General features: G+C 35.4%; 1 protein-coding gene across 1 annotated transcript; it reads left to right on the top strand.

Annotated features, from left to right (window-relative positions):
* Positions 1-1781: 1781 nt before the first annotated feature.
* On the top strand, positions 1782-7440 carry LOC141294158 (endothelin-3). Its single transcript, XM_073826251.1, has 4 exons — positions 1782-2051; positions 2822-3056; positions 5069-5206; positions 6456-7440. Exons 1-4 carry the CDS (start codon positions 1982-1984, stop codon positions 6469-6471), a joined length of 459 nt encoding a protein of 152 aa, XP_073682352.1. The 5' UTR covers positions 1782-1981; the 3' UTR covers positions 6472-7440.
* The last annotated feature ends 15675 nt before the right edge of the window (positions 7441-23115 follow it).

The raw sequence follows: 23115 nt of genomic DNA, 5'->3' as shown, positions 1-23115 counted from the left end.
ATTTGGAATGTTCCCATTTTGCTTAATTACAGCAGAATAAACATGAGCTGACTTGAACAAAACCGGATTATCGTGTTCTCCAGTGTAATTTGTGAAGCAAAATAACTGTCTGTACAAATGAGTTCACACTTTCAAACTTTACTTTCAGTTCATTAGTACCTATAGCATAATTCTAAATATTCTTTCTTTATTTTACACCACGACATTTCTTAAAATCATTGGTCATATTTTCTTTGTGGTCTCAGACTTTTCAACCCCACTGTACATTCTTTACAATTAAACTACATCAAAACGTAATTTTTGATTAGTAATATGCATTGCAAAGAACTTCATTTGGACACCTTTAAAGGTAATCTCCTCAATATTTAGATTTTTGTTGTACCTTCCAGATTGTCTAATAGTGCCAAATATTGCCCTACCCTAAGAAACCATGCATCAGTTAAAAGCCTATTTATTCAGTTTCCAGATATTGCATACATCTCAATTAAAAAATAAAATAATAAATAAAAATAAAAATAAATGAATAAATAAAAATAACCCTTATGACTGGTTTTGTGGTCCAGGGTCACATTTATCTTATATTCTAGCACAATTAGTGCTACTATTTTTCATCATTAATGTTGTTTATTATTGTTCGTGTTATTTGTTCAATTGTTAGAATTTTTACATTTTGAACTAAAATGTAAAAAAAAATGACTTGACCTACCAACACACAGTAGACAAGAAAAAAAATCAAGTTATCTGAAAACGTGTTTGCAAGTAAATACTTGAAGGCCAGATGTCAGAATCTGATTGTTACCACATGTCAGGGATGGACAGCAAACTCTAGAAATAAAAGTAAGATGTCTGGATGACAAATGACAAATTGCTTTTTCTTTAGACCCCACATTGTTTATAGTACTAGACAGAATGCTGGGGATGAAATAAAATAAAATAAACAATCAATCTGGCATTGCAGTTTCTGGTTAAACAGTTTTAAATCACACAATATGTCAGCTCTATACCCTCCAAGACACTATGGTTTTCTTATAGCCATAACTCATTTGTCACAGTTCACCATGAGAGAGCTTAGAAAGTGAGTAGATAACATAAAGATCTTGAATTATAGTATTTATAAAATTATTTGTAAAAGTTCGTGATGCTATGCGAACTGACATTTAGATAACAAGGTCATTTTTATACATTTGATAACAATCATTTTATTTGCTAACAATGTTTTGCAGAACGGATGTTCTGAAAGATGTCTGAAATTATGTCTGAATCATTAAAAGTCAGAATTCTCAAAAGCATTAAAAGAGCAATGTTGAGACAAAAACAAGCACTGCATTTTTATTAAACCAATTTTCCTCCCACTGGACATGAACCACCCTCAATTCCAATCATTTTGCTAACAGCCCTTGTCTAAAGCTGCATTTTAAGCACTAAAGTGTGTTCCGTTGATTAATGGGTCTGCAGATAGAGCATGTAATTCACGTCTCTTGAGGTGGGGAAAAATATTGTAATGAAAATAAAATGTTGAAGGAAAGTAGGATTTTCTCATTTAATATCAGACCTCTGCAATTACTAGATTTGTTGCTAATTGGAACACGTAGTAACCGATCTTATTTGATAACGTGCTATTGGCATAAAAACAATATCCTACCGAGTGCGTGTGTAGTTTAATGACATTTGACAACTTAATAACGTATTCCAGCGGGTGGTGCCTCACAGGCTGATAGGTGCTCACTATAAAACCTCAAAGAGGGGAATTGAGCACAACTCACACCAGCTGAATGCGGCAACCTGAGGATGCTGTTCCGTCGCGCTCCACTCTTCTATCACTCCGCAAATCTGAAACCACAACAGAGAGGTGTATCCGTGTGGGAATAACCCAGTAACGAACAAAATGTTAATTTTCACTGCAGTTGGACCACTCAGCACTTCTGGTCAATCCTGGATTTTAAACTGACTTTGTTCACGGAGACTATCTGGAATAACTGTGATGGCCAAGGTGTCATTAATACATTTGGGAATTTTGCTTTTTATTGGACTAACAGTCGCAATGGCCAACGGTGGGTTTAGATTGCATTTCATTTCACACGGGTAAAACTTCTGCTTCAGTTGATGGACTAAAATTACTCTGCATACAAATTGTAGACCATCAATATATGCTTAAGCATATATTTTAAGAATATAAATAGTGTCGGTTCAGTGTCGACTATTTTAAAGGAACATTTTGATATTATTTATTTAAGAAATAAACATCTTCTAAATGTTGCAATGTAAATGTAAAGGCAAATGCAATATAAATGTTCTTAGCACAAAGCAAATTGTAATTTCGCGCCACTGTCACAAGAACGTCAAAAACTGATTCATAAAATTAAGTTATATTGACTTCCTGCAACTGAAAGACAGCGCGAAGAAGAATATTGTTTACCTCCTCTTGCTAACACGACAGGTGAAAAATATGCGCTCTGACTAAATCTTTATCTGAAGGTTTGAATCCTTTTGTTTCGAATTTCTTCGTGGGTTCAAGACCTTCATTACTGGGTTGTGACCCCACTGCCTCAGTATTTCTCACCCTGAGTAAACCTGAGGCTTGTCTCTTAGATTATAAAACATAGTGTCACTTATATTAGGGTAAATTGGATTTTTGACTTTAACATTCTTAAAAGTAAATTCTTACCATGAATTACATTTTTGTGAATGGTTGTTTACGGTAACAAATGTGTCAGAAAGGAGTTTATCAGAGTTTCTAGTGTCCATTTAATCATTTTGCAACATAACATTATTTTAATGTATAGAAATGCCGTCGTTCTAATCAAAGTTTATTTATATTCAGGATTTTCCTCATTTCGTCAAGACACACTTGTGAAAAACACAGTGAAGGATTTAACCAAAGTATCAAGAGCCACTCCTAAGCCGGTTGGTGAGGCTGAATTAAAACCCGGAGCGTGTTATTTCTGCCAGCTTCTAAAACCACATAGGAGAGCCAAGAGATGCACGTGTTACTCGTACAAAGACAAGGAGTGTGTTTACTACTGTCACCTGGACATCATCTGGATCAACACACCAGAGTAAGTTTCTGAGGCTTACTGAGTTGCCAATGAAATAATAATCAACAGGTGCTGAAACCCATAAAACACTTTTCTTTGCAGAGTGGGATATTTTTAGAAAGATTTACTGTTTCTCTGACTTTTAAATTAGAGATGAGTTTACTACTGCTGTAACTTTGATTTAAAATCTTTAAGTGACATTTGGTGGTAAATGCCATAGCTTAGCAATGGTGAATAAATGTGACACAGCTGGAACATGAAGGAACCAAAACATTTGTAAATAATAAAACTCAACGTGGCAAGGGCTTCTGGTTCATAGTGATCAATACTCTTAGGCAAATATGTTAAATGACAATCCATTAAACATATTTATCTGTAGTGTAATAAAAATACTTCATCAACAGTGATAAATATGTACTTGAAGTTTCATCCCATTGTGAAATTTATGAAATAATCAAACCACTGTCTACTGTGACATTTAAACTGTAAAGAAAAAGAAAAGAAGTGATGCATTATACTGTATTTTAACAGTATGTGATTGCTGCCTTAGAAGCAAAAGTAAACTATTGCATTTGGCAGTGTCTCCCAACAGAGACACGTGGACAAATGCTCTCCTTTCTGTCAAAACTAAATTATTTCTGGCCTGCCTCCTGCCTTATCACAGATAAGATTGCAAACTCCTCGTGTAGTTAAACAATTCACATGCATTAATCTTATCCAAAATGTTCATAATAACAATTTATTGTTTGTGATTATGATTAACTTATCTCTGGTAGAGTAACTTATCTATATTAAGAGTAGCTGTGGGAAATGGGAAAGCTCTGTCTTAGTAAATTATAGCTATATGTTACCGAGTAAAGTTGCGGGTTTTATTTATTTGTGGGGGGAAAAACATTATATATGTGAAATATATTAACTTTTGATTAAGACAATTTATCACAAGTCATGTTTGTAAAGAAGAACTGCAGCTTTAGTGTTAAATCAGAAATCTTGAAATATAGGTCAACATAGCTACAGTGATTCTTTGCACTAAGAGTAATTAATATTTTCCGCCACTTGTCTAGGCACATGTCTAGCATATAATACTGGCTAAAGAGAACGGGCTGAGATCAAAGAGATGCTTGCATGACAGAGTGTTTGCAGGAGTAACTCTTAGCAGATGAGACCTAGCTCCCTGAGTACAGCTGTTCAGATTTACTAAGCCTCAGAGTCTGCTTCATTAGCTTCCATACAGTATACATAAGAGTAATTTACTGAGGTGTTACCAGAAAAACACAAAGTCTAATGAACTATTAGATGGTCTGCAGTGAGTTGAAGTGAAATATGTCTTTGTGTTCATTCTTTTGAGCTAAGATGTATTTTTAATGAAACACAAATTTTATGTTTTATTGTGTTTACTATTCTTATATCTTATTTTCTACTACTTTTGCGCATATTGAATCTGCGCATTCTGAACTCATCCATCATTCTTAAGTTTTTGCACGTCCTATGTCCCTTGTGTGCTTGTTTGTTAAATGTTTTGCCATCAAGACGACTGCAGAGACTGCAGTGTTAATATGTTTTACAATTTTAAATCCATGCTTATAGGTGTTTGTGCAGTGAGGTTGGGATTCCGAGCAGATGTATACTTTGGGATGCCATTCGCAGTTTTCTGACTTCCACATTATGCATGGTTCAGTGTCACATTTCAGACCTCTTTGCAGATTGTGTATGTAACCTGCTCTGTGAGTGCAAAAGAAAGATCAAACTGCACAGGGCAGTGAAACGCTGCATAAAAAACTCTCAGCACGCATTAAATTCTTTCTGGTTTAAACTTCCAGCTTCTGACATTTTAAGGTAGATGGGGATGTGATATACAGTATAATTTAGAGGGAGAATTTGAATTTACCTCAAAATAAAAAAGAAAGAAGATTTGCTGGATTAAGTCCTTCAAGTAAATCAAAGCATTGAAAGCCTTTCTGGCTTTCACTGTTTGCCAGTGCTGCAGTAGTGTTTTCTGTAACTCAAAGGTCATAACCCTTCTGTATTGGCAGGCGCACTGTCCCATATGGCCTGTCAAGTTATAGAGGCTCCCAGCGGGTACGGCGTTCTGTTGAAGGCAGCGTAGGAGGTCAGCGCTGCGTGTGTGCTTTACACAGTGACCAAGAATGTACAGCTTTCTGCAGTCAGAGGTAACAAAAAACCTTCAGACCACAATAATACTGCATAAAACATACATATGCATGCAATTTTACTGCAGATTCCAGTTGAAATGAACACTAGTGGCAGTAGATTATCAATACCCTTTATTGCTTTTTTAACACAAATTTAATTAAAGCAGCAGGTTATTGATTAATAAAGACTTATCTTCTGTGGTTTCGTGCACCTCAACATACTTTCACCATTGTGTTTGATTTGTAAGCTAATACTTTTTCGCATTTGCATCACATAATCAGCTCCATATGTTTAGCTTTTCTGACATAGTAAACTTGCTCTGTAGTTTACCTGGTACAGCAATGCATTTGCAATGCAAATTGTTCAGTTATGAGTCTCGTGAAACATGAGACATGATCAAACAGAGCTCAAAGACTGAAGTGAAATGGCATGGCATTATTTTTAAACAGGACAGATTGTTACCTTTTTGGCACCACTCATTTTATTTTTGAACTTCTGCAACAACTAATGCAATAAAACTGTCAGATTCATGTTCATGTTTAAACTGAATGCACCTTTAGTGCCACGTACCAGACATTTCACTTTGAAAAGTGTTGCGAAATGAACCTAATATCATTTTAGAGAAATGTTACCACAGGCAAGTTTTTTTGGAGCCTGTATTGTAAAACACAGGGTATCTGATCTGATGGGACGTGTGGAAATAAATAGACATGTAGTAGTAAAACTGTAAAATATTTGTTGTTGATTAGATCACTTCAGGAATAAAAATTTCCTGATAATTTATGTCATCCAAGATGTTAATGTCTTCTTTCTTCAGTCGAAAAGAAATTAAGGTTTTTAAGGAAAACATTGCAGAACTTTTCTCCATATAGTGGACTTCAATGGAGTCAATGGGTTGAAAGTCCAAATTGCAGTTTCAATGCAGCTTCAAAGGGTTCTTCACGATCCCATAAGGGTCTAATCTAGTCAAACAATTGGTAATTTTCTAAAGAAAAAAAAGAAAGAAAAATTTATATACTTTTTAACCACAAATGTCCACTATATTAGGAAAAATCCTGGAATGTTTTCCTCAAAAACTTAAATTTTAGTTTGTTTTGAAAGACATCTTGGATGATATGGGGATGAGTAAATTATTAGTGAACTAATCCTGTAACTACAACCAATAGGTAAAAAAAAAAAAAAAGGCACATACAATGCAATTGTTTTTATCAATAGATATGAAAGTTAAAATAACTTGTTTTCATTTTTGTTGTTCTCCTTCACTAGGGGAAGGTCAACATGACCGTCCATTGGAGCACAGCTAAACTGATTTTCAGTCATCTGTTAGGCTGATTCTTCATTCTTCTGTCCCAACACCTGGAGAATCACCTCAGAGAAAAGGTTCACGTCTGTCCAAAAAAGGAAGGCCGTCGGAATTCCATAAGTGAGAGGAAGAATTAAAGAGCAGAGAGAAGGAACAAAATATTTCATGGATTATTTACACTGTCAGAGGGAAAGCATTACATAACAGCTCCTAAGCTAACACATCTCTGAAGTAGCAATGCATTGACTGCCACAGACACTTAATGTGACCACATAAGTCACATTCAGGTGAGATGTCTGTGAGGATCTAAATCAAGGATTTCATCGACCTCCCTCTATGATCTGACTTCCAAAACATGATGGAGTAAACATTTAATGAAAGACTTATATTCGAAACTGTTAAGACATCAATCACCATCATGTAATGTGTTTAAAGGACTTTGTTAAAATACTGTGCTGTACGGCAAACTCATTGGGTTATTCTAAAAACATGTGTTTATATTTAATATGATCTTTCATAATTTAATGCACATTCTTTCAAGAGTATGAATAATTAACAAAGTAGACAATAGGAGATTTCCTGGCTTTCCTCAGGCATAAAAGAAATAATGTATTTCACGACTAACCAAAAGATTTTAAATGCCACAGTAATACACATCATACTGTATGAATGATTGTAATACAGAGTATATGCAATAGAGCATCTATTTATTCCACTAACCAAATATTTTTATACTACGTTCTTCACATTTTCTTCACATTTCAAACCATTACAAGATAAATCATCTTTAATTTATTTAGAACATATGCAGTTATTCAATGAAAAAGGAGGGGTGGGGGAACTGAAATTGATTTTGACTGTTCTTACTTTTCATTCTGGCATACAAGTCATTATGTATGTAAAATTCCTGTACAGATTCTCTGTTTAATATTAAATTAAAACCTTTTTTATAACCTGTTTTTATACCCAGGAGTTTTGTTTATACATATTGAGCTTAACTGTGAGCAAAAATCATTAAACTCAAGAATGTTGAGATTATTCTGCTGAGCTAATTTGAAACTTGTGGCTCAAATATAGAAGTTATGCCTCCTGGCCACAGGCTAGATTACATTCTCTCATTACTTTGCAAAGGTACGTTTTATCCTTTCACAAGGGGGGTAATGCAATAATTGTTCGCTGTCTTGGAATGTGCCCTCAATACACCCTGAGAAATAAGAAGTAATTTCTTACGTGCATGATGGGTTTTGTCAAAAACAGGTGTATTGCAGTTCTCATCTGAGAATATTTTTTGAGTTGTTTTCCAAAATAACAGTATTATTTATAAAGAACAATTCAGTTAATTAAATTGAATGGGCATTTGGATTCTAGGAGAAATTTCTGTGTTCTACACACAACCTTCATAATATGCGATAGATGCATTCGTTCTTTAATGTGTTTATGTTGGCCGCATGCTAATTTTAGTTTAGCACTCAGAAATTTCTTACACTAAGCTGACACAGAATGATCAATTTCTCAGCTTTTTACAAAACCACCAAGAGCCTACTGGGAGGAAGGTTAATCCACATAAATCTACCACCAAAAACAAAACTTCTATAGCAAGTGTTGAGTAACAAACTTATGCATTTCTGTAGCCATGGCTCTCAAGTCCATTCATATTAACATTTGGAAGAGTGACTACAGAAACTTTCCATGGGACGCTCCATATTTTTTCTGGAGCTCGGCAACATTCAGTTAATTTCTTGCAACAGGTAGTAGCTTGATGTTTCCCTTTAGGATGAATTACTGCATTTTAATGTCGACTTTGGCTCACTGGCACATTTTATCCGCAGAGCTTGACAAAGCTATAGCTGATAGCTATAATAGTTTAAACAGAGCTCATTCTTATCTGAGAGAACAAGCAATGCATTTGTTACCAAAGGCTACAATACAGAACATTAGTTTTAGTTTTAGGGTTTCTGAAGGTCTTAAAAAGGTCTTTAAAAAAGTCTTAAAATACACTTCCACAAAATCAGGTCCTTAAAATCTTATAACTCAGTAATTCCATTGTATATTTTAAATACCTAAAATTAAGTGAGTTTATGCTTAAACAAGGACAAGTATCAGTCATTTGGGTATAAAAATTTCTGACGTTTTAGTGCCATGTAAAAAAAAAAATAATAATAATAAGATTACAAGATTAAAGTCGTAATATTTTGAGAATAAAGTTGAAATACTATGAAAATAAAGTTGAAATATTTTGAGAATAAAGTCGAAATTGCAAGTATAAAGACGAAATATTACGACAAAAAAGTCCAAATTGCGAGAATTAATTCATAGCAATTACGAGATTTAAGTTATAATTTTTTTGAGAGTATGTATAGTCTATTGCGCATACAAACGGCCCAGACTGGGAGCACCGGGAGAAATGACAAGGTCTCAGCTTTGAAGTTCTGTCAGTTTTTTTAGCGAAATACAAGCAATGTGTCTTGCAATAATGTGTTTTTCATGCTTTTCAATGTGGCATGATAGATTGTTGTATTCACCTCAGTTTAATTGGCATGTGAATCAGTCATCTTTCCGATTACAGTGAGACATTTGTTTAATTAAAAGCAACAAAGCACAAAACTATTGTAATTACTGGGTGGCTGGCGCGCTACAAATAATGAATGGAAGACGTTAAATATGTTCAATCATTTACTATATTACACAGTAAATAAAAATTGTGAATAGTCACTTATTTACATCAGAAAGGTCAACAACATAACTTGTGTTAACGAGTCGGAGTCCACTTCAACCTTTATAATGTTTTGTTGTTGTTTTTAATTAAATATAGTGAGAAATTAAAGGTTGGATGCTACAGATTTTTCGTAGAGTAGGTGGTGGAATTTTCACAAAGAAAACAGCATGATTTAATGAACTGATTCACATAAATACAGCGATCTGTCACGCCACATAAAAGAGCTAGAAAACATTATTGTAAGACACATAGTTTGTATTTCGCTATAAAACTATTTTTGAAAGCTGAGACTTTGTTTTATATTAAAAGTACCAAAAGCACAAAGCTTATTGCTATTGGGGGGCTGGCACACTACAAATAATGAATGTAATCTAAGACATGAAATATTATTTCCAAGCATACTGTGTGTATGCGTATAACACATAAGATTTCTGCTAATAATCCCACATATAGGCCAATTGGTAGCATTAAAAAGGGTTAAATAAGAGAGCTACGGTGTTCCCCAAAGGAATGTCAATTGGGTGTGTGAGCTGATGTTATGATAAAAAGTTTTTCCTGTTCACTCTGTTAATAAATATCATATTCTTGATATTAAGCTGCTTCCGCGAGTCCTAAAAACGATCTTAAAATAAATTCCGGTGGCCTGGCAACCTCTCAATCCAAGCCTTTGTATGCGCAATATAGGCTACACTCTCAAAATATTATAATTTAAATTTCTACGATTTAAATTCTCTAAAATTTCTAATTTATTCTCGAAATATTTTGACTTTATTCTCATAGTATTTTAACATTTTATAGATAATATTTCTATAAAAATATTACAAATTTATTCTAGAAACATTTCAACTTTATTCTCGTAATTTCGACTTTATGCTCGAAATATTGCGACATTATTCTCGAAATATTTTGACTTTATTCTCGAAATATTTTGACTTTATTCTCATAATACTTTGACTTTATTCTCATAGTATTTAGACTTTATTCTCAAAATATTAAGACTTAATTCTCGTAAGTTAAAATATTTTAAGAACACGTCATATTACGACTATATTCTTGAAATAATTCAACTTTATTTTCATAGTATTTCGACTTTATTCTCGCAATATTTAGACTTTAAACTCATAATATTTCAACTTTATTCTCATAATATTTAGACTTTATTCTCAAAATATTACTACTTTAATTTTAGTTTTTTTATGTGGCACTAAAACACAATCGTAATTTGTTTTTCTTTTTCTTGTCATTTTGCTTCTGAAGTAAATGTGTGATAATTTACGAATCTTTGGATATTCGCTCTGAAAAAAGTCACTTTCTTGCTGTGTGATCAGAAGGTACAGTAGAAGTTATTTTTATATTGTAGTGGTTGGCAGCTCTTTGGTCTTTAAGGTTTCCTTATTTGTTGTAAAATTAATAAAAATGTAAAAGAGATCTATATAAAGTTACTTCTTGAAAAAGTTGTGTGCTCCCTAGATATTTACTTTAAGAAAATATATTGACATATTGTATTCATTTCAAATTATTATTTAAATTTTCTTGCAGTCATAAGTACAGTATGTAAAAATATGCTTTTTCTATAAAGTGGCAGGTCAAAAAACACTTTGATGTATACTAGTTTATAGTTATATCCTGTACATTATCATGCCAAAAAAGTATATATATATATATATATATATATATATATATATATATATATATATATATATATATATATATATATATATATATATATATATATATATATATATATAAACAATGTTAATATGTCACATTACCACCTAAACATTACAAAATCTACCTAATGTGCAAATCTTTGAGAGGTTAATTAGTGAGGTTAGTGTGTCAAATAACTTTTCACCTTTGTCAAATTCTTGACAGGTGCTGCTTGTTCAAATCACACACGATTTAGCTAAATTTAACCACTTTAAGATGAATAACCTTGCTATCATTTTAGACAGACCAGCTAATACACCATCAGTTCCAGTGGAGAACATCGACCAAATTCACAATGTACATCACTCACAGAGGAGAGGTTCTCACATAATATAAAAAGAATGCATTTTTGATTCATTTCTCACTTGTACTCTATGGGACCTAGAACATGAGAAAAACAACTCATCTTAAGTTCCAATTCACTCCAGACATTGGCCCACCACAGTTTCACTTTTTCTACCGTCTCCTTATCTGCCTACAATAGGTCAAATAAGGTTCAACTGGAGATGTCAGTCGTTCACTAAAGAATATGATAAGCCGTGTAGATCCTGCGGTTATGGAAGGTTTGTTCTCAAATCAGAAAAGGTTGCCATGCATTCACGGCAAATAATCAAAACTCTGTTGATTAACAAAGTGTTTGCAGAGAATTTCGAGAAAACCTGACCATATGGTAAAATAGCAGTTGTTTACATTGATTGTAGCACAGTCATTTTTCAACATCATGCAGTTGTACAAACAGCAGACATAGCCATCTAGCTCAGTTTAGTCAAGCCATGTTATACACCCACAAGCGCATTCCAAAATAACAGCAAAGCTGGCCCCTAATGGATTGTCAGGCATTTCCAATGGCCAAACTGTAGTCACGATATTAATTACGTCATGGCTTCATGTAGTGGTGTAGTGTTTAATCAAATAATGGATAAAGTACATGATAGAAGTGAACATTTTTACATTTACCTTATTGTATGAACTACTAATAACTTGTTTTTAGAGAATATGTCTTGCATCAGGTTTGTTTTCTTACCCTATTGCTAAATAAAGTTTTTCTTTGTTTAGTTGTGACTTGAATAAATGTAGATGTAACATTCCGTGGTTATACTGAGCTGATTTACAAAAAACTAAACATTTCTCAAATTCCAGCAGAACAAACCTTTCGGTCAAAACAGCAGTTTTAGGCCCAGAATGTTATTAAGTAAATAAGCGCCTGTCTTATTCTTCAGCACAATGCTGTGAGGTCACAGAAATTATACATATTGCATTGGTTTTCCCTCTGATTTGGAAATAGCTGTGATTCAGTACATCAGCAATCAATCAGACATTCTATAGGAAAAGTCAAGTGAACTATTGTCCTCTTGAGAATTTGTCTGCAGGAATTTCTTTCATCCAACTAACAAGTGAAGGTGAAGAAAGGCTTCTTGGTGTCCACTGGGAATCATCTCATAGACATGGCAACACAAGCAATTTGCACACTGACCCCAATAAGAGGAAATGTTTAGCTTTCTGCCTGACTGAAAAAAAAAGCACTGGAAAGTGGGTTTTTTTTCTGCTAGAAAACCTAATTGTTCTGTTAGTTTAGTTTTAAACCGGAATGTTATTTGAATTTACAAGCAATTGTTCGAATCAATTTAATAAATTTGGTGAGTAGTGTGTTTGGATGTTAATATTTAAAACTTAATGAAATAAAAAAAATATCTCTTGAGATCACTTATTATGTTGTCAGGTATTCAATTCCACTTTGGAACCTGTATCACAGCAATAATACTTTCATAGACATAGGCCTCGTATGTTCTCACCAAATAATTAGGTTACACATTTCTCTCAAAATTTGCTGGTTGTCAGTGGTTTTGGCTCAAGAAAAGTGGTTGAGTGTGGTGTTTAGAATGGATCTGCGGGATAAGAGTTATATAACAGAATACTGCATTTAATTAACAATTTGATACTGATTCAACATTAATAAATAACACATAAAGCTAAAATATACAAGACACATTTGTATACAATTGAATTATTTTAGTATAAATATTTATATACTGGAAGCTTGAAAAGGCCTGGCACTTGGCTTTTTGTTTTGTTTTGTTTTGTCCATGTGGTAAAATGTAGCAAAACCAGAACAGATATGGCATGCCTCTCCCTGTAAATTGGCAGGCAACCAGATGTTTTGGGGTTTCTCCTAAGGCAATTATTCAGTCATTATTATTATTATTTTCCAGGGTATTCTACTTATTAAAAGCATTCCTCACTAACGTATGTTGGAATGCTGACGGTGATGTTGTTGTAAGTCGATACAGATCCACCTTAGGCTGTTGTTTTAGAATAATTTACTGCAGTAAAAACATTTTGATTTAAATCCTGACACGTTTTTGAGACTTGTGGTTAACGCTCGACAATTAAGGTAACAAGCTGCCTTATGAATTATGGATGTTGTGAAACCCTGTACATATACAGTTTAGGTCAAAAGTTTACATACACCTTGCAGAATCTGCAAAATGTTAATTATTTTACCAAACTAAGAGGAATCATAAAAAAATGCATGTTATTTGTATACAGTACTGACCTGAATAAGAAATATCACAAAAATTAAGTTTACAATATAGTCCACAAGAAAAATGATAGTTGAATTTATATAAAAAAAAAAAAAGACCAGCTAAAAGTTTACATATTGACTCCAAATACTGCGTTGTTGCTGAATGATTGACAGCTGTTTTTTGGGGGGTTTTTTTAGTCCCTTGTTTGTCCTGAACAGTTAAACTGCCTGCTGTTCTTCAGAAAAATCCTTTAAACGCTCACTGGTGCTCAAAAAGGAAACAAAATGCATTAAAACTTTTTGAACTCAGGGTAAATTTAACTTATTTTGTCTTTTGGGAAACATGTAAGCATCTTCTGTAGCTTCTGAAGGGCAGTACTGAATGATAAAATGAAGACATTTAGGCAAAACAAGATAAATGTACACATCTTCATCCTGTTCATAAGTTTACACCCCTGGATTTTAATGTATTGTTTTTCCTTCTAAAGCATCAGTAAGTGTTTGAACTTTCTGTAATAGTTGCATATGGTTCCCTCAGTTGTGTGAAAAGATCTCAAAATCATACAGCCACTGTTTGGAAAGGGTTCAAATACACACAAAAACAAATAATTTGTGGGACCTGACGGATTTTTCTGAAGAACAGCAGGCAAAACAACTGTTCAGGACAAACAAGGGACTCATGAACAACTATCACTAAACAAAAAAACACAACTGTGGATCATTCAGGTAACAATCATTCAGGTAACAACATAGTATTGAGAATCAAGTGTATGTAAACTTTTATACAGGGTCATTTTTATAAATTCAACTATTGTTTTTTCTTGTGGACTGTATGTAAATGTCTTTTATGTGAAATATCATATTCAGGTCAGTACTAAATAAAAAATAGCATGCATTTTGTATGATCCCTCTTATTTTGGTAAAATAATTAACATTTTGCAGGTTCTGCAAGGTGTATGTAAACCTTTAACTTCAACTGTTAATGGTTTAAAAAAATTGTTTTTATCAATTTAACAAATGTAATTTTTAAATAATAGTCTTGATTTTCTTCATAAGTATTTTTCAAAGAGTCCACTGAACTTTTTACTGCAACCAGCACTGGCACTCTTGTGAGTTTACTAACCACTTAAGCAAATAAATTAGTCAGACACACCATTGCCACTGCACCACACACTCACAACATTGATTGAGACAGTGATGCTATGTTCAACCCATTCTGGCCACTTTTAAAAACAGAGTGAAACTACATTTGGTGCCACAAGCTGCACAAAAATGACACACTTCACCTTTATCAAATTATACTGCTGATTTTAATAACTCGTCAACATATGTAACAAGGATCAAAAGCTGAGTTTCATCTGTTGTATTTGATATGTAGCCGAATAGTGATGAAGCATAACAAAAAATGCATATGTAACACAAAGTCATAACGCACATGGTTTTATGGTTCCTTTATTTCACAATCAATGCCTAATTATCAGGTTGTTGAGTTTAACATTGCACAAATGCTAAATGGCATACTAAAGATCAGATCCAATCACACAGATTTTTCACTTATTTTCAGAACAGTATTTTATCACCTAGTCACGTTTTAACAAGCACACTTCAAGCGAATGGCTTGTCAATCTCATTTATTGATTGCATGCTGCATTATGGGGCTGAACATCTATAGAAACATATCAACACTGGTTTAAAGAAACTGTTTTTTAACAGCCAATTAGTGCTTGCATTCAGGACATTCAGGTAGACTAATAAACTTTGAAAAGACATTGGAAAATAAAAAACATGTGCTTCACCAAGGTTCTGTTTGGCACTATAGCAGTATGTCCATACAGATGTGCTCTTTTTCCAGCCAGGCAAAACAGAAGATTATAATTAATAAACTGAGATATAAACATTCCAGTGCTTCTGAGTCACAGTTGAAACATGGATTGATGATACAGAGCACGTTCAGATTTGTAACAGCATCAGTGACATTTTAAAGATGCCAAGGTCAATGTTATTCACTTATTTTGCTTAAAGATATGTGTTGCACACATACTTATGTATATATTTTTAACTTGCAACTCAATCAAGATCCTGGCACAGGTTCAGATTTAAAAAAAAAAGAAAAGAAAAAAAATATCACACTGCACACTGTTTTGACTTGCCATGACAAGATACCTGTATCTTCTCCCTCCTTCTGAAGAGTAGCTGTGGAATTGGATTTTGCATGGGGGAAATTGCACCAGTGTGCAATTACATTTGAACTGTAACATATTTAGATTTAAGCTTACCATGTACAGGATGATGATACATCAGTCGGTATTTTATAAAGGTAAATAAACAGAAACATTCACTAAAATAATACAAAATGTCAAGAGTATCTGGGGCAAGAACGAAAGAACCAGAGGAGTGGAGGACCACACAGGAGCCAAAAAGATGGAGATCCACAGTGGAGCCGAGGGGACCACGGAACAATGTGGGGTCGGGGAGGCAGAAGCGTAACTGGTGAAAGTTGAGGCCAAGACAGATCCGACAATGATGCATGATTCATGCAGGAGAGGTCAGAGCAGTGGGCCTCGGGAGATCCAGCAGAGCAGAAAACCATGCTGAAGCCAGTGGAGATGAGTACCACCCCTGCAGAACTACAGAACTAACCTTCTGGGTGGAACCAGAGAGTATTCCTACTGGGTAAAAACATTGGTAGAGGAAGGGCCAGGAACAGGACTTCTATGGTCAAGCCGAGGGAGAGGGAAACGGACCTTGATAACACTCCAGGTTGTGACAAAGAAGCAAAGAACAGCCCCTGTGGCCAAGATGAGACAGAGGAGTGGCTGTGACAGGTCTTGGAAGCATTGTACATGGGATCCATGGACTTGGGACCACTTGACTCAGGACCTCTCGCGTCCTCTGGAATTCAGGGATCAACAACTTGGGACCATCGGGTTGAGGACAACTGGGTTCACTGGACTCAGGACCTCTAGGCCCACCGGACACAGAACTAGAGACCTCTGGGACCACCAGGCTGAGACCCTCTGGGACTACAGGACTCTGGACCTCTGGAACCACAGAACTAGGGAACTCCTGGACCACAGGACTCAGGACCTCTGGGTCTGGCTCTGAGACATGGGACCCAGCAGGGATCACCAACTTGGGACCACTGGGCTCAGGACCTCTGAGATCAACCGACTCTGAACCTCTGGGGCTGGCTCTGGGACCACCAGGCTCAGGCCCTTTGGGACCACCAGGCCTAGGACCTCCTGAACTACAGGACCTCTGGGTCTGGCTCTGAGACATGGGACTTCAGAGATCACCAACTTAGAACCAGTGGGCTCAGGACCTCTAGGACCACCAAGCCCAGGACCTCCTGGACCACAGGACTTAGGACCTCTGGGACCACATGGAACCACAGGGATCACCAACTTGGGACTACTGGGCTCAGGGCCTGTGAGACCAATGGATTTTGAACCTCTGGGATTGGCCCTGGGACCACCAGGCTCAGGCCCTTTGGGACCCCAGGACTCGAGTGCTCTGGGACCGTGTGGCAGGTGAGTACTGGAGGTCCATTAACCTCCTTTACTTCACCCACTGTAAGGAGGATCTGCATAACTGAATTACCCATTCTGTATAATCGCATAAGGTCCTTCTAGAACGAGATTCAAGACAAGCCTTTGTCAAGTCCCGCATGAAAGAAAGCACAGAGGTAATGCATAATGTGAGCCAGGTCTGAATGTAGTCCTCGAGAAAGCAATCCCCATGAGTGAGGAGAATTCTGACTGTTGATAGATCTATTTGTGGTCAATAGTTCTGTAATGGTTTGGCAAACAGGATGAAGGAGACATGGTGAGGATTTATGAACTAATTTATTTGGCTAACGTAAACAAGGGTAATCGATCATGTAGAGACAAACAAACACTACCTTTAGACCACAACACAATGACAAAGAAAAAACACATTAATTATTAATCACGTATCAGACTCACCTGTTATGCTATGTAACAGAAAAGCTGAACTTACATACTTGTGTTCAAATTTGGTGCTGAAGACACTTTCAACCAGCATAACAAAACATGTCTTTGAAGACAAACACCTATTGCACCTTTAAGCCTTGTACATAGTTGGGTATTTGTTTGAAAAGTTGACTATTTCCACATACTGCCACATACTGTGGATATACCTTCAAAATAGTTTCCAAAAATCACTGAAATTCACTAATCTGCCCAAACAACAATGCACTGTTTTTAACATTATTCAAATCTACAATTGTTAATTTAAATAATAATAATAATAAATAAAAACAGACACAAAAATAAAAAACTCAATCCGCAAAAACTACAAAAATCATTGCTAATCATCTGTAGACAAGGCGCTTCATAAAGGCGCCTCTCTTTCTAGACTCACGTGCCTACAAAAGAAATCATCTCCCGTAGAAAATTAGGAATGTTATGGTCTCATGAGAACCACCAACAATAATTGAGTTGGTGGTTTAAACATTAGATTCAGTATTGACATCCAAAAAACATAATGTTGTTGTACCACAGGGAGGGTCAAGGCATGAATGAGCCTATGTTTTCAAAGTAATTTTTCAGCAAGGGTGCATTCATTTGATCAAAAGTGACAAAACTAGTCAAATAAATGCTTACTTTTATGCGTACATGTTACATTTTTAATCAATCCTGATTCAAATTTACAGGTAATTGTATATTAAATTGTAATAATATTTCACAATACTGTTTGTATAGTATTTTTGATCGAATAAATGCAGCCTTGGTGAGCAGAAGAGACTTCTTTCAAAAACATCTAACCCCATCCATATATTGCTTATTTTTATTTACTTTACTATTTGTGCCAAACTATATTTGAAAAGTATTATGCAAACATGTTTTGCATGTGCCATTTAATTTGATAACATACAACTATTTGAACCAGCGTGACCTAAAATAAGAGGAGTATGAACTTTTACAAGATGTTAACTATTTGCATTTAGGACATACAGCATTGCAATTCGAACTGTGCATTAAAAAGAGTGTCAAAAGTTGATTCACCATGAACTAAACAAAACACTTAGTAGCAGCCAGGGATCACAGGAGTGTCCTGAAGAAAGCTTTAAAAACCAAGACAGATAAAATGATTTAACAATGACTTATATCTCAGATGTTTTATACAAGAACAACACAGATGTTAATATGACAAACTACACTGGAGATTTTTTTGGACGCACAGGTGCAGGTAAATGGTTTTACTTTGTGACTGGGTTTCTTGGAAAAATGAGAGGATCACATTCCAAACCACAGTGCATTATCTCTAAACAGATTTGCACTGGCGATGTGTTTATTTATTGAATTGCTAAATTTTGTAGCACTTAAGTAATTAGTGGTAGAAGTGGTAATTGGTTTTCAAATAACAGCACTCTTCAACCTTGTCTCATAAGTCTAGAGTTTGGCTGCATGGCTAGGCATTTGAAAAAGGATGATGGCCCAAAGGCGGAAAGGTAATATGGACATTTTGCTTGTAGGGGTTAGAGTGAAACAGGAAAAAATCCTCCCAGGTTGGTTGTTCATCACAGCAGGAGTAGTGGGAGAGAGTTACAATTTATGTTTTTGTAGAGTTAGGACATAAATATCTTGACTGTGGGTCGATTCCCACTTTTTCACTGTGGGAGTTGTTCTGCTCAATGAAGTGAACAGTGATGAAAAAGTAACAGCTGTTAACAACACAAAATAGTTAAATTTTTTAAAAAAGAGATCATGGAGTCTTTCTTTACAGACAACAAGTCAAATTAACAATCTGTCTTAGCAAAAAGCAAAACTAATTTCAATTAATCTGTTTTGCGTCATTTAAAAAGATCATTGCCATGCTCTAGGCAGTGTACAGTTTCCTCAGGTCTTTGTGTGTCTCCACAAAGGCTTACAGCACAGATCACAATTTGTAATGAGAATGTCATTGCCAATAAGCATATCCAAGGAGATCATGCAGGTCTGGGAAATATTAAAATTGTTTGAAGAGTTACAGTCTCCATTGTGCAGTTCCAGCTGTGTTTTCCTTTACAATTGGATGAGAAAAGTTAACATTATTTTCCTTAATTATTTTCCTGCTTTGTTTCATTTCTTAGTTCATTTTCTTTAGCTTGTTAGTTCAGAGTTTTTTTTTTAGTTCTACAATCTTTTAAACAGGCATCAAAATTGTTGCAGTGGTGCTCATATGGATGATGAAAGTCCACATCTGAACTGTGAGAAATCCCCCCAAATCCCCCTGTCTCAGACCAACAGTTTCTTAAAGTGTGGACATTTTGTTTCAGCTCTGTTAGCCTAGATTTGAGTTATCAGAGTGATAATTGTTTTAATAGGTGTGAATGAGATGAAAATCATTGTAAAATGGTGTCAAATACATTCACCACAAAGGTATATCAGACCTAAAAGGTATAGCTGCCAGAAAGATATATCACACTCACTACAATACAGTCTGGAAAAAGTAGCTTCCAGCTTTCATACTAACTAATAAACTGTTCTTAACATAGATCACACCAAAAAGGCTTCACAATTCATATCATGGCTTACACAAAAAGGCCCAATTTCTAACATTGCTTTCCAGGGTATGTCAGTGAATGTCTCAGTTCTATTAACTGCTGTTTGGACTTGACTCATACTCTACAAAACCTCAAAACAAAAATATCACATTGGCCATCATAATGAAAAGAACATCAGCATGAATCATTGTTAAATTCTGACATGAGCCTTCTTAATCTATCATCAGATACAGTTTTTTTTTCCTACTGTGTGTGAGTACTACAACAAATCTTGAAAAAAAATGTGAGTGTCTGTGTCAATGCAAACCTGCCATCACAATGCTAGGGTGTTTTGGGTGATTGTCAAGTCACTATTAGTATAAGAAATAGTAATAGTAAGGGTCTCACTAGAAAGCACTAATAATTGAAAAGTAACCAAGCTGTTAAGTCAAAATGAATACTGGGTAATGGTCAGTTGGCTTCCAGTTAAAAAGAGCAAAAGAATAAAGCACAGAACCACAAGAAGTTCACTTAATAATTGTCTGCATGAGTAGGTAGAGTGGGCTTGGGACCATATGACTTTACTGTGTCTGTTGCTTAAACCTGGCACAGCATGTTGGGTTTTTTTGTATGAACCAATAAATCCTACAGGTCAAAAGAAAAGCTAATGGTTAGTCACCAGGTCGGTCCCCTGAGAACTAAATTGTCCCCTAGGGACATTTTCCTGGTTGCATTCACACTGCCAGAAGCAACACTGAAACATTAGAAACATGGTGTTTCGTAGGACACGCATTCAGTTAAAGTCAGTTCATCGTTTATTCAGTGATGTCATCACCCAGCTCAGTCCTCTTCAAAAGTTTCTGTGAAATCAAGTCTATAATATTGCCAAAAATTAAGTGTCACTGACTAAGCATGTCAAAGGTGACAGTGGCGAGGAACCAAAACTCCATTGTTGACCAAAAAAGGAAAAACCAAGCTCAGTCGGGGGCCAGTTCGTCTCTGGTCAGACGAAACCAACATGTTGTGGCTTAATTCCAGGCTGCAACACAACTGTTGACTGGCATCACTCAGAACATCCGTGCAGTTCCTTCAGCTTGATAACTGACGAAAACCCATAGTGAAGGAGTTTAAGCTAGCCACAGGGTATATTGACGCAAAATCCACAGGGTATAATGGCGTGAAGATTATCTGACTTGAATTTGGTGAAAATCAGACCAGCAGTCTTGGAGGAGTTTAAAAAAGTAGGTTTTTTTATAGAAAATCAAAATGGCAGACAGGAAGTTTGGCCAATTATGGGACTGATTAGTATTGATGTTCTTGGCATGATCCAAGGAATCTGTCAGTCTTATGACAATAGGCAAATCAAAAGTTCTACATTTTTATTAATATTAAACTAGATGGTGCTGTTGGTGGTTGTTATTAGGGCTGCCTCCTAATAGTCGATGAGAAGAGGCTTGGTCGACCAAAATTTTATCAGTGGGAAAAAATAAATAAATAACAGGATATGGTCAAGTGGTCTAAGTGGTAATACAGTACATCGGACAGGACATCCAAACGCTCGCCTATCATTCATCAACTTCAAATACAGCTTATCGTCTGAAATACTGTGCGCTGTTCAAGTGTCTAAAAATTGCGGGCTTACTGCATGACAGATGGAGGCGCAGATGCAGTCAGTTGCTCTTTAAAAAAAAAAATTGGTCAATGAATCTGTAAAGACTCTACATTTATTTGTGTGCACTCAGAATAACAACAAAACGTGCTTTTGCAAAATAATGAAAGAAAAGGATGCACTTTCTGCAGTCTTGGTCAATAAACTTGAGCACATCAAGAAAAACAAAAAACAAAACTGTGTATACTTGCCTTACAGACATGAAATATACATATAGAGAGCAAAAGTCTACTTTCAAATGAAACAATTCAAATGAAAAACAAAGAAAGCACTAGTTTATCAATAAATTATTAAAATGTTAATGCAGCCTCTTTGCTGTTTTTCCCTGACACATTCATACTTACAGTATTACTTCTGCCGGTGCACTGTGGCAAGCTTTATGCATGCGTTTGAACGCTTATTAAACTATGTAGGCAATTAAAGGCTCATTATTATGATTTAAATGGTTTATTAATAAACATATGATTACTCGACTTAAAATGTAGACTACCAGTCGACGAGAAAAAATCTTTAGTCAAGGGCAGCCCTTATTTTTCCCTTAAAAGTGGTAGTGGCCATAATTAAATTTAATTTCACAGAATATATAAAGCGGATATGAAACACCAAGCTCCGTTCGAATACTCTATTTTGCTGTGGTCTTCGATAAATTTATTTACCCGATATTTGAGAATGGTTTGACTAATCAAATTGAATTCCATAAATATTTGCCAGCATGGTCTGAAAATGACCTGAGCCAATTCTGGTGAAAACCAGACAAACTGTTTGGATAAGTTAGAAAAATAAGGGTTTTTGGATACTCAAAATCACAACATAAAAAATCTTGACCCATAAAACTTTATTTTTGGTTTGCACTCGATTCTGCATGAGTGAAGGAAACAAGAAAAAATTATTTTACAATTTTGGAGGAAGGATATTTGATAATGTTGTTTGAGCAAGTGAAGATAAATAACAGCTTACTGCAAGGTATACACAACAGGCGTATTTGGACCATGGCACTTGAAAAAGGAGCTTGTGAGAAGGATTTTTAGTAGCTATAAATGCCACTGAGGGGCAACCATGGGGCAAGAGTGTTTAAGTGTTTTATTAAGCCAAGCCAAGGCCTACTTCTGCACATCCACAATAAACATCTCATCTTACCATTCCATTAGCCCTCACACTGAGGGGAAAAGGATTTGGCCCTTGTCTAAACTACCGCAACACTACAACACTTCTGCCAAAACCAGCGCAGACTGTAGTGGCATTCTTCATGAAAGTCCCACCCATCAGTGACTGGGCGTTATTTACTTAATTCTATTGCTTATTATCTTTCTTGTTCATGAAGAATAATAAAAAGAATGACAATAGCTGTTTCAGTTAGTTCCACAAAAACGTGCAAAGTCTCTTGTTTGCACGAAGAAACCACAAAGGAATGAGTCCCAGGATGGTGGTCCCTCGAGAATTTGTTTGAGTCAGACAAACACAGGCTAAAGAAATACAATCAAAACAAAATGTTTAAATCCATGCCTATCCCCGCAACC

Source organism: Garra rufa, chromosome 20, assembly GCF_049309525.1.
Source record: "Garra rufa chromosome 20, GarRuf1.0, whole genome shotgun sequence".
Classification (NCBI taxonomy): domain Eukaryota; kingdom Metazoa; phylum Chordata; class Actinopteri; order Cypriniformes; family Cyprinidae; genus Garra; species Garra rufa.
The sequence above is the reverse complement of the archived record's forward strand: the minus strand, read 5'-3'. Positions and strand labels throughout refer to the sequence as shown.